Consider the following 17,112-nt stretch of genomic DNA (forward strand, 5'->3'; position numbering starts at 1 on the left):
CACCATGGATGTAGGCATATTACTGGTACTGCTTTCATCAGTGATAGCCAGCCATGCAGGATGTTAGATAACAATATCAGTGCTACTCTCTTTTGTTGTTGTTCCTCTTTGTAGAACTCGGGGTCAAGATGAGCTGGTTCCAAAGATTATTCGGACACAACCGTGGTGTTGTGATAGGCATGATTCATGTTCAAGCATTACCAGGTAATCAGCTGCTGTAATTGTGAATGATAATTTGTTGTTGCAGGCAGACAACCCAAATTAAAACTGAACTTACTGATGTATGCAGTGTGACCAGCAGATAATTATTGTAAAGTGTACTTTAATTTGAGTTTAATACTAGTGTTAGGGCTATGTTATAATCCTTGTGAATTCTAATGAAGGAAGCAGAGAACTGCTTAATTTTTCATCTACAGAATGCTTTGTCTTTTTGTCACAAAAGCAGTGAAACAAAGACGGTTCAGTGTAGTGGGAATGTGAAATTTTTTTTAAATTGATTACTCGAATGATACTCGAAGATCACAAAATATCTTCTTGGTATCCCTTCACAATTTGACAAAATCTTGTGACTGCTTTTCCTGACATAGGATTCCTCATCTGTGTTAATCTGTGTTTTGTTTGTTAAACAAACAAACAAATTTGGACAGGTCTTTTGTGATAAACCTGGGCTCTAGATAGGTAGACTTCAAAAATATGTGTATACCTTAAACTGTCCCCCCCCCCCATTTATTTGGGGGGGGGGGGGGTTGTCATTATTATAATATTTTCAAATTACATTATCATCATCATAATTTTGATAGTTATGTATATTTTCTCCTAGTTTCATATCATTGTGGGCATTACAGTCAACCCTGAGTTGACCTTGCTCAAGTCAAACATTTTGCTGAGTTGAAGAAAAATTCCATCCTGGACAGACATGAGGTATTATAAACGTGAGCGAATTCTATTTTGTAAGTCGTACAGCCTTCTCCAGTCCCTAAAATGGATTTGAAACAGGCGAGGTTGACTTATGTTATCATTGTACATAGCCATCAGTAATGTCATCATCATTGATGATATTATTCGTTTGTGTTTGTGTTAAAACAGGTACACCACACCACAGCACAAGCATAGCTGAGATAGTCAAGAAAGCTTGCCTTGAGGCCAAGGGATATGTAGAGGCTGGCATAGTGAGTACCGGTATCTAAGATGCTCAGCAGTATGCAACATACCAGTATATCACTCATATTATTTCTGTCGAAACTTCTGATTGTTTTTCCTTCTTACTCATCAAGACTGCTGCAGGAATTATATTTGGTTCTGTCCATCCTGCCCAAATATATGTGATGATCATTTGTTCATTTTGATTCTTGTTATCAGGTCCACACTACTCATTTGCCAGTAAATCTGATTTGAACAAGGTTGAAACAAAGCAGAACAATATATCAACCAGATCTGGAGAATGCTGAAGGTTGGGCTAAAAAGGTACCGGTAACATCTGAAATTGACTCTTTGCCCAAGAACCTGCTTGCATTGAAATGCGTTGACAACTGGTACATGAGTATTGTCTTGCAGGTCATAGGACCGACTAAGGTTTTTGACCTGAGGGTGAAGTATTGTGCAGGTCAGCATAAAATTGAGCGAATTATACTTGTTCTTAGGGAAAGAATTATGCAAGGGTAATTTGCTTTTGCTGAATTTATTTCATTTTGTCATTTGAATAGTTTTCTTTACAGTGCTACCTGTAGCAATATATATCCATAAAATCACAGATGTGTATGATTGTAGTATTTAATTCAGTTTGCCCTGGGCTGCAGTTCTAAACAAATCTATTCCAGTAGATTTACATTTTAGAATTACTTACATGTAAGTGCAATGTGCCACCCAGGTTTATACTTGATGTATCTAATGGCATGTCAGCAACTACTTGGGACTGTATTCTCCACAGCACCAAAGTAGGCGGATGGTTTATAGACTTTGGAATCAAATTCCAGCACCCAGATGAAGACTGCAATGGTATAGAATATTTATAGTGACTGTTAGTTGTGGTTTATACCATAGCTATCCTCTTCACTGCACCATAAATAGTTATTGAAGACAAGTAAATGACTTACACAACATTGTTACAACTTGCTATATCATTGATTTGCCACCATGAGACTTTGCACTCTTAGAGATCAGTTCTCTGTTACCAGCCATTTCAAGAAATATCCTGCACTCTCATTTGCTTTTTGACCAGAATGCGCTCATGTTGGAGAACATGCACGACGTGCCGTACGTCCAGCCTGACCAATTGGGACCAGAGGTCACTGCCTCCATGACTGCAGTGTCCTGCGCCATTCGTCAGATGTACCCCGACCTGCCCATCGGTGTCCAGGTTCTCTCAGCAGCCAATCAGCAGGCACTGGCAGTTGCACAGGCGGCAGGTAGGATCCCTGATACCGTTTTCGATGAACACCGAACATGAGCATAGAAAGAAGATGTGGTACACAGTGAAGCCTTCCACTACTGAACATTCTACTGCCACGGAAACCTTCAAAGATTCTATGAGCATAGTAATCATTTAAAAAGTGCAAAAATTGGACATTTTGTTTTGCTTCTTTACAAAGGAATGGGGCCTCCATACCTTTTTTGTTTGATGAATAAATAAAAAACCAGGACAAATATGAATTGCTTTTCAAGTTTCAGTCAACCTTAAAGAAGACCTCCGGATGATTTTCAGATTTTTACATTTTAACAACTATAAATTACACTGAGTACAGAATTTCAGACTTTATAGTGATTGAGATGAGTAATAAGAATGTTTTCAAAATTTCTAACAAATTGCAATGAACAAGGATGATGACATGGCAGCCTCACCATAAGAATGCATGAGTTGGGGCTCAAGGAAGCAGAACAAAAGAGGAAGGCATGCATAGATTATACACCGGTGAACTTGCAAGCAAGCAGTATTGTAATGCAAGTACACTGCTACATCTCCGAAATATGTGAGCCTCTATGTCATCATCATTGTTCAGTGTAATTTGTTTTTGGTTTTTCAATCGTTTGCCTGCTCAAGGACCACAATAAATTCCACAAATCTATACATGGAGCTATCGATTTATGTACTACATGATGTAAAATTATGAAAATTGCCTAGAATGCCCCTTTAACCCATTGAGGACAGGCTGATTTTGCTTCAACACGCATATCCCATGGACACTTTGCCCAAGTATACTTGGGACTCGTCCTCAATGGGTTATACTGAACATGTCCATTCTTGAGCTCGTGCACCATCCATAGCTCCCCTGTTGGAAATGATTGAAATGTCCATGGTTAGTGTGTATGTCGAGGGGTGGAGGGGGGGGGGGGGGAATGTGGGCATGTGAACATTTGTTTGTCTCTTTGCCTGATCTGCATTGTTCCTGCATCACATTTTTCTGCATGTTAATCTCCATGAAAGGTGCAACCTATGGAATGTTCTGCAAATAGTGAATGGTCATTAGTGCAATATGGTACAAGATTTCGCACGTAGCGACAGAAGATGCGCTCCATTCAGCAAAGTGAAACTGCTGAATAGAGTGCCTCATCTTTCACTGAATGCATTCACGACCATTCACTATTTGTTTTATACAAAACCTTGGATAACAAATTGGGTCCACACCGATTTCACAGCATATTGCTATATCCACATTTATGAATTCCCTCTTCTCACCCCCCCCCCCCTTACATATATTTGTTGACTGTCGATGTAGGTCTGAATTTCATTCGGGCAGAAGGTTTTGTCTTCAGCCACGTCGGCGACGAAGGCATTCTGAATGCTTGCGCTGGAGAGCTGCTCAGATATCGTAGACAGATAGGAGCTGAGGATGTCAAGGTGCTCACTGATATCAAGAAGAAACACAGGTAGTAATATGTCTTGATAGTGCCAATGTTTGATTTATGCCAGAAGACCCTCTATAACAGGCAGTATTCGTAGCATAGCATCTGCAGTGTAATTGCAGTAGCAGTGGTTTTCCTTGTGTGATTTAATCTTGTCGAGTTGCACTTATTTTTTCCAACTGAATATTCTACTTTTGAATTGATGACAAAGAATAGATTAGTGAATAACAGATAAGAGAAAACTTTCCAAGGAAAGCCATTAACCCATTGACTACACTGTCAACAAAGTGCTACTCTGGTAGTTAAAACAATTTCAAGCGAGCATAGCTGTGTGCTTAACCCTTCATTTGGGCAAATGTTATGGTCCTATAGTGTTAATGCTTTATTGCAATTAAAGCAAGCACAACACTTTAGATGTGACATTGATGTTAGAGCGAGGGCTACCATTGGGTTTGTAAATCATAGCTGGAGATCTCATACAGCCTTTTTTGTTTTGATTTAATTGTTTTTGTTTAGATTGTGCATGTTTTGGTAGTTAACAACACTCAATGCAAAAATTATGCCCTAACCAAATATACTTTGTATACATTAGGATATAACGTCGGGTGATAATGATAAGGACACTAAGTTGCCACTGAATTCATAGTGCTTGAGGCACCTGAACACCCTTATCATTCTCACCCTATGATATTGGAAAAGGAGATTTATGTCTTGACTGGAGGAATGGTCTTAAGTATGTGCTGGAGTGTTCATATGTCTTCTGTCATCTCCTTACAGTTCTCACGCGATCACCTCTGATGTGAGCCTGGCGGAGACGGCGAAGGCGGCGGAGTTCTTCCTCAGCGACGGAGTGATAGTGACGGGGACGAGCACTGGATGCCCGACAAGTCTTAAGGATGTGGAGGGTGAGAGAAGATCCAAGTATCTCATCTCATTCTCATTTTGAATGCATTCTGAAATTTGACAAGATGGAAAAAAAAATGCATGATTATTGCTTTTAAAAGCTTTCAGATTCACACTTTCATGTTAAAATATGTGAACACTTTCGGTTCATCTTATGTTATGGGAAAAGTCGTGGAACTATGTAAATGGAGTTTGTTTGATGAGAAGAAGAGAACAGAAGTTTTGTAAAAAAAAAAAAAAAAAAAAAGTAACAATAGATGAGAAAATAAAAGAATGAAAACAACTACTAATAATGATAAATGAAAAAAGTAATATGTTGCTAGGTCTTTATGATACTTTATCAATTAAAAGTGTACAAAGTTGTTTTCTTCCCTAAATGCAATTAGTTTTATGTTTCTTATGAAATCCAGTATTCTTCAATTAAATATCATATCACATCTAATCAGTTTGGTTCTAGAATCCAATAAAAGGTAAAAAACAAACAAACCATGTTTTCCATGCTGGACAATCACATTGTAAATGAGGGGGTTTTATGGGGGGAAAAAAATGGTGATTTTAGCACCAGAAGATAAACTACATATCGTGAATCAAATGGCATAGCATGTGGCTATGGCCAAGTGTGGATATTATGATGCTGGGGTCACATTTGTCTCGGTGTCATGTGGGTGCTCATGTCGTTTTCCTTCTTTCAGATGTCAGACAAGCTGTCGGCATACCTGTGCTGATTGGATCTGGTGTGTCGCAGGCAAACTTGGCCCAGAGCCTTACGGCGGCCAATGGCTGCATAGTGGGCTCTCACTTCAAGCTTGGTGGACAGTGGCAAAACAATGTGGACTTCGACAGGGTCAGACAGTTTATGGAAGAGGTCAGAAAGTTTCAGATGTGATCTGACCGTTTGCCTGCCTGAATATTGTACTTTTGACAGCAGCTAATGTGTGACAGGACTTTGCAATAGGGAGCAGAATTGTGTGCAGTTGCGTAATTACATATGATATGGGCTTGAACACATTGACCCTGTTGGCATTCACAAAATGTGCTAGACAAAGTGACTGCGGTTGTCATATATAAGACTTGAATCGAAAAGTGTCTGTGAGAGAACTTTTTTTTTTTTTTTTTTTTTGCCTCTGTACAAAGGACCTTGCCCAGTGGCATGGGAAAGCCCCTTCATGGAATATCAGGCTTAGCAATCTAAACCCTGAACTTGTGGCAGCAGCCACTGTCCCATATGCTGTAAATGCCTAATATTTTGTGATTTTTTTTATTTTTTATTTTCCTGAATTTTGCAAGTCAGGTGCTATTCACAAATTTAAAACACGCGAAAATATCAACTCTCAGCCTGACGTGGATGTAACATGCACATATAAATTTCTCTGTTCAGTGTTGTACTCCACGATTGTGAATTTATCTACTCTGTGCACTAAAAAGTAAAAAAAAAAAAAAGAAAAAGAAAAAGAAAGGAAATACATCAAAAGCTCAGACTTATGATGTGCTCATGCCTAAAAAGGGTGCCCTTCTGGATTGTGTATTAATTAGTGCTATGCCATGTATGATATCTTCTCTTGAAATACAGTATATCAGTTAATAATGCATATAAACGATGAATGACAGAACAATTACTCACTGAACCAGACACCTGTTCAAAATTTTTTAATTACTCCGAATCACAGTCACTCTTGGTTGTCTCACCAGCAATGTTATGGGTTGTTGGATCTTTCAACATTTTCTGAACATCAGAAGGAAGCGATTGTGATTTCTGTACTCGCAGGGACTTGCTGCTGATTACACTGCCACCCATTACCATCAGTCTGTGAAAAACATCGCTGATGTTGTCAGCGCGAGATGTTTTTAGAGTGTGCATTCTTCGAAAGAACTTGTTATCTTTGTTTTTGGCTTCCTGTGCCTCTTCACTCATCATCCTGATAGGCAGGACTGGAGAAGAGAAAATTCTGTCACCATGAATGAGGAGGATGTCGATACTTATGAGGAAGCGAAACCATGGATATAGTTTGAGCTGTAACTCGGCTGTTTCATGACAATTATTAAACTGCGACAGCCGTTTTCGCATTAAGATCTAAATCTTGTACAAAACGGGTGCTGTTCCGGCGCTATATTTCCTTAATTTTTCAACAAAAACTACTAGGAATACTTACATGGGTCAATTAAACCTAAATGATTCCAATCGGTGACTGTTTGATGCATTTTATTGCTTATGATGCAGAAAATGTTGTCTTTATTATATAAGGCGAATATCTTCAGCTCACCGATGCTCACTAAAACTCACAATCACTTGCACATGCGCACAGCATGCATGCAGTGCAGTGCATTGACAGCTGTATTGCTCGCTACATGATGTTGCAATTTTTTATTGTACCGTTAATGCGCCGAACGTGTGGTTCACTATGGAAACGCTCATGATCTGCTTTTGTTCCATCTTGAACTTGAACCCCACCTCTTCCTCTATTTCACTGAAAATGGCATCCATGATGCTGTGATTAAAATCACAATTCTATATAGACTAGTAGTAGTACTTGTAACTAAGCCGGCCGTGTACATACAAAACAATACAGTACCGTATTGTAAACATTGAAAATAAACTTTTTAATGCATATTCATTTCACCTTATAATTATGCACCGTGCGATGATGCATTATTCATATCCTTGAGCATCCGTAACGTTGACGTCACTGTTCACGCATGCGTACTAATGGATATACACATTCAAAATGGCAGCAAGGCTCTCCACTAGGGCAGGCCGCTTATTACTCCTTAAAAATGTGGAAAATTTTGCAGTTTCCAGATAAATTGGTGAGAAGAACCAAGTCGATTGGGTAATATGTATTTCATTTTTTATTGTCACTGTGTTTGTGATAGAATTTAGCCATGCTTTATTTGTGAAGTCACCCCAAATGTGGCAATAGGGAGTTATTCATGATTTTTGCTCCCGCTCAGCTGCGAGGTAGCCGCCAGGACCGCGCCACAAGGCGCGGTCCTCGGTGCTACATGACAATATGCCTTGAATATCATCATCATCATCACAGATACACAGTAACAGAACAAATGTTCCATGACGCTGTGGTCGGGTGCAGATGCGACTTATTATAATTTATTTAATGTGACCTTAAATTTATCTGGAGATGGTATTGATGTAGTGGCAAGGGGAAGATCTTTCCAGTCCCGTATGGTTGTGGGCAGAAAAGAGTACAAGTGCCTGTCTGTTCTGGACTCAATTATATTGTAGGCATCCACTCTTGTGCTTCTGATGTACTTCCAGAAAGCTCGTTGGTCTATCTCTAAGTCATCAATGCTGTTCCTGATGTATTTGGACTCTGCTTTCTTGATGACCTTCTTGACAGATTGTCCTGCTTCTCTGAAGTTTCCCAGTGTGCAGATCATTGGGACTTCTTGGCTCTCTTATGAAGTCTATCACGCTTTCTGATCAGTTTCCTTGATATATATTTGGTTACCCATGGAAGACTTTTAGATGGCTGTGACGTCTTGCAGGGGAAATTCTTATCCCTGGATCTCAGCAAGGCATCTTTGAGTCTGTTATAATTTTCTGCAACAGGTTGTTGAGTTGAATCAGTGATAATGTATTGCTCTTTAAACTGATTCAAATGCATTTGGTCAAATAACCTTTGCTTGTCAAGTAAACTTATTATCTTGGGACCTGGGTTCGGGTGTACATTCCCACTTATTAACTTGTGTTTGGCAGTTAACAGCTTCAGTCTTGGAGCAACAGACCCAAAAGTGTTCAATAAAATGTGGCTGTGGACTACATAGAACCCACAAGTCTTCAATTCATTCTTGCGTGATTGGTAGAAGACAAATATGAAACAAGGAACAGATTGCATGTCTGTATTCCAGAAAACCAAACTCTGATTCTGAGTCTGTAGAGTTTCAGATCTAGTCTTAGAGTTAGATCTGGGCATATTTTTGCCAAGCTGATGACTGATGAATGTTTCCCTACTCAATGTTGAACAGGCTATATTCTGATAAATTCTTGAAAATTACCTCTCTCCATATTTTAATAGTTTAGGTTGCTCTAGTCTGTAAGAACCACAATCAGTGTTCTCTCCTACCAAAGTAAGAAATTTGGAAGTTTCTTCCTTGTTCCAGCGCAAAGGCGAAGCGCAAAAATGCAGTTGTAGGGTGAACAAAAATATGATGAAATATCCACAAGTATTGGCTATCCTCCAAAAATCACTCGATATTCATTCACAGAAACATGTTTGTTTGGGTCCAGTGGAAGTTTGCATGACAAAGCGACCAAAATCCTGCGCTCGGTCTTTGTCCAAACCACATACATCAGCAAACACCTTTTCATTCTTTAAAGCCTTTCGAGCTGTGTTACCATCGTTTGTATATTCCCTGCACCGTGTTGAGGTTCGTTGACTTTGATTCCTAGCTCCACTTCGAAGTGATCGTGGATCACCTGTCTTTTGCTTTTCTGCAGCAGAAGAAATGCACCATTTCCTAATCTCAGCCATGCAGGTAATGTGAGGCAATATCTCAAAGCACCAGTCGACTTGTGGAGAGGGGAAAGGCCATGCATGCACATCTTTGGATCTGAGCAATTCTGGCATTTCTTACAGGTTATTGAGTTGTGCTGGGGTTGCACCGCATATGTAGCATCTCATGGAAAATTGTGTGTCTATGAGAGCATTGATAACCTTCTGGTCGACCATGGTGAGATGTAGTTCATAGTTGACTGTCACTTTGGCGATTCTGTTCAGGTCTGCCTCAACTTCGTATCTGATGTCCAGGGCAACATCCATTGGCTGCAGACTATCAATTTCCTGTTTTATTGATGTGTCTACAACCTGGCACAACTCTACCATTTCTTTGGCGAAATTGAGGTGGACAGGTCGACAGAATCTTGTAAAAGATGGCACTGGATTCTCCCACAAGATATGATCACCCCATTTTCGCTGTAGAAGAACCAGAGCTGCACAAAACAAGCTTGTCATCCATCTTTTCTAGCAACAAAAATCATTGCTTGTACTCGCTCTGTCCTGATGAGTCATCAAGTCTGTACTTGCAAGCTAACTTGCAGGACATCTGCTCGTCATCTTTGAGACCCTTCCTAATATTTGTTACCTTCTCTTGATCATCGATACTCTTAAGGCAGTGTGATCAAGCAGATTCTGAAGAGGGACCTCGTCTGAATCTTTCTTTATCGTAATGTTTTCAGGATAGCACTTCATCTTAACCTTTCTCACTTCATTGTATGGTGGATAGATGTCGGCGTTTTTTCTCTCAACTGATGATCTAACAGTCTGATATGATTGTTTAATAGTCATTCCTGTTTTTACAAGGAGTGATAATGCCTCATCAGAGGTGTACCCTTCAGGTGTCTTCACTGGTTTCATGATTACTTTCCTGATTTTGGATGGTCAGAATGGGGAAATCGTAACAAAGTTCAGGACATACTTCAGATCTCAGTGGTTTTTTTTTTTTTTATGCCGTCCTTTAGTTGCAGCAAAGATCAATTCTTGTGGTTCTCTTTGCTTCACCAATTCTTGGGCCTCCCTTTGTCTGAATCTTTTGGGACAGTGCTTCCCAGGCTTTAGTTGGTCGGCCCGTTGTGGAACTTTGGGACACTGACGGCATGTTTCTCTGTTTTTGTTGAATCCAACCAATGATATCTTTGGGGAAGAGCTGAACTTCACAATGATGGGCTTTGGGGTGGGTTGCTGTCATCATTGATCTAGTTTTTCCCTGTAAGTAATCCTTTGACTTCGATTGACATCTCTGGCCTGTAGAGTGTTGTCAAGACGTCCTTTGACAGCTTTGATACCGTCAGTGTCAGTATCCTTATTACCGGTATGTTCCTTGTGGTATGCCGTAAAATTGCTGGCATTCCTGGCGAGAATACTGTTCCGGCTCCTCCACTGCGTCCTTGAGCGCCCTGGTCTATTTGTCCTTGTAGCTTTTCTATCTAAAGATAGTTAAGAGAAGTGACATTTTGTGATCAAATATATGTCATCCTTGTAGTGGAATAGGTTAATGCCGATCTTTTCTCATGGCCTGCCGTCATGGATTGAGCAGGTTGTGACACAGTGTATTCTTGGCATGTTTCACATGTTTGTACAGCCTCTCAGATCTCGTGGTTCATGCCCTGCCAGAAGAGATTTTCTCGGGCTTGTCGGAGAGTAGATGCAATGCCACTGTGGCCTGTGTGGAGATCTGCTTTTAGTTTGTACCCCATTATTTTGGGGATGACAAGGCGTTGACCTCTGAAAAAAAGAAAAACCCATCATTAGTTGAAAGTTCATCTTTCACATGGTAGTATGGAGTCAGTGGAGGGAACACATGTGTGACTTGTGTTCAGGGCCCTGTCTTATAAAACTTGTGATAGAAATCAATCGATCACAAATCTCTTGAAAGCTGCAATCAATCGCAACCTGTGATTGATTGATTCCAGTTCTCCGTCTTAATTTCAAACATAACTTTTTTTATAAGATGGATTTGCATTCAATCATAAAGTTGTGATTGATTTGAATCAATCACAAGTCTTTATAAGACGGGGCCCTGGTCACCCATCCAAACCATCCATGGTTTCCACAAGTGTCTACATGGTCTCATCAGCTGCAGCTGTTCTTTTCAGGTCTGCCGACATGTCTTCTAGGAAACACAGATCACATACAGAATGAATGGCCTCAGATTCTTGTTGGCCTGTCACTTGATGCGGAAGGTAAGAGTGACTTGAAAGAGGATCTGCAAGGTGATTGTTCTTCCCCTTGACATACTGTATGTCTGTATCGTAGGCCATGGCACGTAGCAGCATGTGCTGTAATTTTCAGTCAAATTTTCTGCAAACTTGGCATGTAGTATTGCCAGTGTGATAGAAAAGACAAATGGACATCATGCCTCACGCCCCCTATAGTTACCACATTTTAGTTTGTTTTGTTTTTTTTTTATTGACAAAAAAAAAAGATGGTTTTGATATCAAAAACCTGATTTTGAAGAAACTATGTGTAGCATGCTTTGTGCTTGGTATCTATCACTTTCTTATTTTTAACAATATCTTCTGTAAAACCAGAAACATTTGCAGTATGAGACTTTCATGAAATTGCCGACCGTCAAAAAAAAAAAAAAAAAAAATACTTCATGTGCTAGATTCTGAAGACAAATGTTTCATGTGCATTTTACTTTCACATGCATGTTACTTTCATGTTTTGTGGCTCCTTGTGAAATTCCCGAAGGTTTTATGTATGTGACAATTTCTGGCTTATGCATTATGTTGTTGTTGTTGCCTTCAATATACGGAGCTCACCCATTAATTGGAAACCACTTTAATGGGAACATGACATAAAATGCAATGTATCAAACTTCTTTACATTTTAATTTCATTGCTACATAAAAATCACAAAATGCTTTTCTTGGCTATGCTCCTCAATTTTTCTTCATTGCTAGCTCAAAATGATAACTAAATTCATAAATTTGTCCCAGGATTTCATTACCTAATCAAAATTGTTGTTTTCTAACCAATTTTGGACCGATTCTGTAGATTTCATAGTATAAACATTTGCTGTTGGACAGTAGGACATTGTTTATGGGACCACTGTACACAGTAGGCTAGCATTGTGTTGGCAGTCGCTCGTACACAATGAACCGATATCCTCCTCCTGCTTGTTTGGAGTCTGTACTGTATGTGAGTGAATTAGAATGTAATTTTTATTTTTTATGAAGTAAAAGTTTTTGTATATTTTATGAGTAAGCTCATTTTGTCAGCACTCTTTCTTTTATGTGTCCATCAAAGCACTCTTTCTTTTATGTGTCAGCAATTAAATATATATCACATATATACAATGTACATGTACAGTGTACTATATCTAATTATTCATGAATGCATAAAAGCACACATTAGTGAGTTTGAGAAAAGAGATACTGTAAAAGATGTTTGGGAAGTGGAGAGGAGAGAGAGAAGAGAATGATATACAGTCTGACCTCTGTCATCCGGATCAGGACCGGCGCTCATCCGGACAAGGGATTTGGCCGGACATGGGAGACTCAATGTTTGATACACGCAGCTGCTTACCAAATGGTACTTACATGTAACCTATTGCAGGCAGCATACACTGCTTGAACCAATATGAGTCTAGTCACATCGACGGCTGTGCATGTGACCTACATGAGGCAATGAGAATGAGAGTAACACGTACATGTATTAATTTTGCGTGAACATGTCACATCCTTGTCGGCTGTTCTGCGCTCAGAATTCTCTCTGATAATTTGCTCAATGAACGATCGCCTGTACTGTGCCCTGATTTAATGAAAAGTTTTCTGTCCATGTTCTTTCAGTAATTTGAGGGTATGTGAATGTCTGAATGCATGTTATTCTGATAAAAAATTTGAAATGAGGGAATTGTGTTGAGAATAGCACGTTATTCGTGTGAGTTTGTGTAAAAAATTTGTTTGAGTTTGAAATCCCCCCTTTCCCAGGAATTATTAAATAGCAAAAGCACAATCACGGCGAGATCGCATCCAGATAAAGGGAGACTATATGAGAGAGGTCAGACTGTATGTCTACTGCTAACCTTAAAACTGAACACATGACGGACTGTTGGACTTATTGCTCTGTTTGTATGTGATCAGCAGATATGACTACACTCTAGTGCACAAATGAGAGTTTGTGACTGAATGCAGCAACCAAAAGAACACTTTCGTAGCATGGATGTTTCATTACCCGTTGCTGATCTCACTCTTACAGGCCTTTTGTGATAGTGAGGTGAGGTGACACAAGAGGGGTGAAGTTTCTACTGAACATGTATACGGCCATCACACCACATACTGTAGCATCACTTTGAAGTCTACACTGCACGATATGTAAACAAGAAACAAACCAACAAAGGATTTGTAATATCCTGAACCTGTATACAGCCATCACACCACACAGCATCACTTTGAAGTCTACACTGCACAATATGCAAATAAGAAACAGACCAATCAAGGATTTGTAATATCCCTTCAAAATTTATTTCTCTTTCTCTCCAGTTGCTAGAATAATTTGTTTCTTTTTTTTTTCGAAATAAGCAATAAATTGTACACAAATATATTAGAATCTGTAGATAACTAGCTACAACTTTAAATACAATATTAAAATGTTTTACAAAGATATTCTAAGAACAAGCTCCACAATAAATACAACACCACAGAGGCCATTCGTTCAATACATGGGAACACATGTCGGACTTCCACAAAGAAGGGGACATGAAATTAAATGCTATGACCATTTAAGAGCTTGAAATTTACTTTAATTGGAGTAAGAGTCAAGCTCAAATGTCACATCTGAAATGGGAGGAGAACGAATTTCCCTATGAAAAAGAATATATTACTTTGTTTTACATGCCTTTATCAGGTCTTGACAAATGAAATACCTTGTGTGGAATTAATAAAAAGCTGCAAAGAAGCCAAAATCTTGTACATATCGATGAGATAAATAATACAAAAAATATACATATAAAAGCTACCTGGTTATAGTCACACCGCATGAACTTTCAGCATCTAACAAATGACAACAATGTACATGTCTATATCAACACTCCTCTTTCACTGAACGGCAGGAAAAAAAAATCCAGATCTGTCAAACACAATATCTGCATTCTTTGTGTTTTCAAAGTATGGTGAACTCTCCCAAAGTTGTAGTCCTGTAACCTGGTAAACAGAAATGTCATTCTGTAAAGCATGTGCATATTTCCTCCCGCGTGTATTCCATTACACTGGAAGAAATAGGTGCTGCACAATGCCCAGGTGTAATTTTTGGAGGAGTACATCACACATTTCCAGATCGGCGAACTCAATCAAACTTGTGAAGCATTCTTATTCTTTCTTTGTTTTTGCTTTGTTTCCTTCTCTGTTTCACCTTTTTTTTCCCCATTGTTTCCATTTTTTTTTTTTTTTGCACCATGCATAACACATTGTCAGATACATGTACCTGAACCATAACATTTACAAGCATTCCATCGTGACATTATGAAAATTACCTTGTTGGGATATTTCAAATACTTCTGTAATTCACATTGTTACCACCCAGTAATTTATTGATTTTTTAAAAATTGTTTATTTCCCTGGTTATTGCTTTGCAGATTTCTTTAAAAAAAAAAAAAAAAAAATCTAACATCCATACACAGTGAAATATTCACTTTTCCTCTCCCTAACTCTCTTTAATGAAACATTGGGATTGACAAATCAATGCAGTTCTTGCTGCTGAATGCCCTAATACTGCACAGACAACCCACTAAGAACCACTTGAATGATCTCTGAAGCATAGACATCGGTTGACGAGAGGATAGGTACAATTCATATCACAGCTGCGCCAGCTGTCAGACATTTTAGCGCCACCGCACTCCACGCCATGGATAGGGTTACTGCCATCATTGATCAACGACATGTTCTCCTCATGGCGTGACAAGCATGATCATCAGGGACGGGGTGGGGTGGCGATATTTCTGTCTTGTGTTTCACGATCTCGGTGTATCGTATATCTTGGAACACACAACGACTCTGTGGTGCAGACTAACCGTGAATAAATCAAGCTACATACACTTTTCTATCTCTATATCTGCCTAACATCATACTTCGTAAACACACCCACCATTCACGCACACGAGCATCAGCAAGTTGAGAATAGAATCCCTGTGAAACCTTGGCATTGTTTATTATAGACACTGAAAAATCTGTGTGTGATATACTTTTAAGGCAGTACAATTCCTCGTATATTCATATCGTAGCATAGTATTTTCCCAGAGTCGCAAGAAAGGAGAATAAGTGTACAGGCAGAACAGAAGTGTGTGTGTGTGATAAAGCCTCCTATTATGGCTTCGGCAGAGAACATAATTTTGTTCTGTACAGACAAGTGTACAGCCAAAGCCAAAGTGTAGTTTTGGAACAGAGACAGTGTATAGAGAAAATATGACTTTCTGTTTGTCAGAATGAATATCCATGCAAGTATCTATATTCTGGGGCAATGGGACTGGCAAAACTCAAGCAAAATTATGTTATTCATGATATATACTGAAACAGTGAACAAAGATGGCAGTAGATGGGACTAGTTTAAAAAAAAAAATGTCAGGATGGAATTAGCGATCATGTTCCTCACTGTTGATGCTCATACCTTAGTGTTGTGCTTTTTCCTCTTTTTCTTTTGTTGGGGTTTAGAATGATGACATGTTTTTATTTGTACTGTACACCCTCTCCTTGAAAAAAAAAAGGCCACAACACTAAATTCGAGCTTTAACACTGGTACATAATACTGATGGCTTTGTTAACTTTAACATAAACATATGTGTAATTGCTAGTACAATGTACAATATTTAATTTAGTGGGCAGAAAACTGAGTGACAAATGATGAGTGGTACCATATGGCCATATTACATGCACCCAAACTCATCTTAATACAGTGCACCCATGTTACAATGAACATGGTGATGATCAAATTCTCACTACAATGAAGTAGAAATTCATGTCCCCAAATCATCATCTACATATCTTTGTATAGTTTACCGTTCTGCTATATAACAAAATTTCACAATAATGAAGAAAACTGCAAGTCCCGAGGACTTTATTATAACTAGAGCACCTGTAGTGATTATCTTATACTATACGTACTGAAAAAAAAAAAAAAATCTGAAAGGAAATTAATATAAATGGACATAAATTCCTTTAGCAAAAGATTGGAGGAAATCATAAGAAATAGTTGTTGTATGTCTGCCGGCAAAGACAGCTGAAATAAAGATTCATGTTTCCATTAAAAAAAAAAACGGCTTAGTACAGCCTTCTGTGTCATATTGTGCTAGCTCCCATTAACAATCCATAGCACCATGGCATGGGGCTGTCCATTCAGGAATGACCGGCTTGACCAGGAAAATGATTCATAAAGGTCAGTCCATCGAAATGGACTTCCCTCATTATGTGAACCTAGGTAGAAATCCAGGTGGGTCCTCTAACACAGTGAGCATGCTCAGCAAAGATGCTGTTCTAAATCTGGCTGAATTTTCACTGGGTAGGCTACCTACATAAGATTTTGCACCTTACAGGCTAGTAGTTTGACCATTATGTCGGCCCAATTTGCTTCCGTAACTTTTGCAGGTACCTAGGTACTAGGAGGATCTAGAGTGGTACTCAAGAGTTGCCTTCTTGAATTCCAGTCTCTTGAAAGGTAGGGGCCAATGTACTAATGTGAAATGCAAACCCGCAAAATGTAGCACAGGTCACTTCATTATTATTATTTGTTTTGTTTCAGTGGACTTGAAAATACAACTTTTGGGCGCGTGCTCACTGTGAGAATATCTCTTTTCCTATTGAAGTTGGAAGAATGTAATCATAATGCTCACATGTTTTAGCAGTGTGTCAGGAATCTTGTTAGAA

The 17,112-nt window shown here is 39.0% G+C and overlaps 1 protein-coding gene across 1 annotated transcript; it reads left to right on the plus strand.

The window, feature by feature from the left end:
- The first annotated feature begins 19 nt into the window (after nucleotides 1-19).
- Nucleotides 20-5,692, plus strand: LOC140233407 (uncharacterized protein F13E9.13, mitochondrial-like). The gene is made up of 6 exons (XM_072313512.1): nucleotides 20-204; nucleotides 1,087-1,169; nucleotides 2,219-2,405; nucleotides 3,714-3,864; nucleotides 4,618-4,745; nucleotides 5,436-5,692. The coding sequence occupies exons 1-6, from the start codon at nucleotides 129-131 to the stop codon at nucleotides 5,627-5,629; spliced, it is 819 nt and encodes a 272-aa protein (XP_072169613.1). The 5' UTR covers nucleotides 20-128; the 3' UTR covers nucleotides 5,630-5,692.
- Nucleotides 5,693-17,112: the final 11,420 nt, after the last annotated feature.

This window comes from Diadema setosum, chromosome 9 (genome assembly GCF_964275005.1).
Source record: "Diadema setosum chromosome 9, eeDiaSeto1, whole genome shotgun sequence".
Lineage (NCBI taxonomy): Eukaryota > Metazoa > Echinodermata > Echinoidea > Diadematoida > Diadematidae > Diadema > Diadema setosum.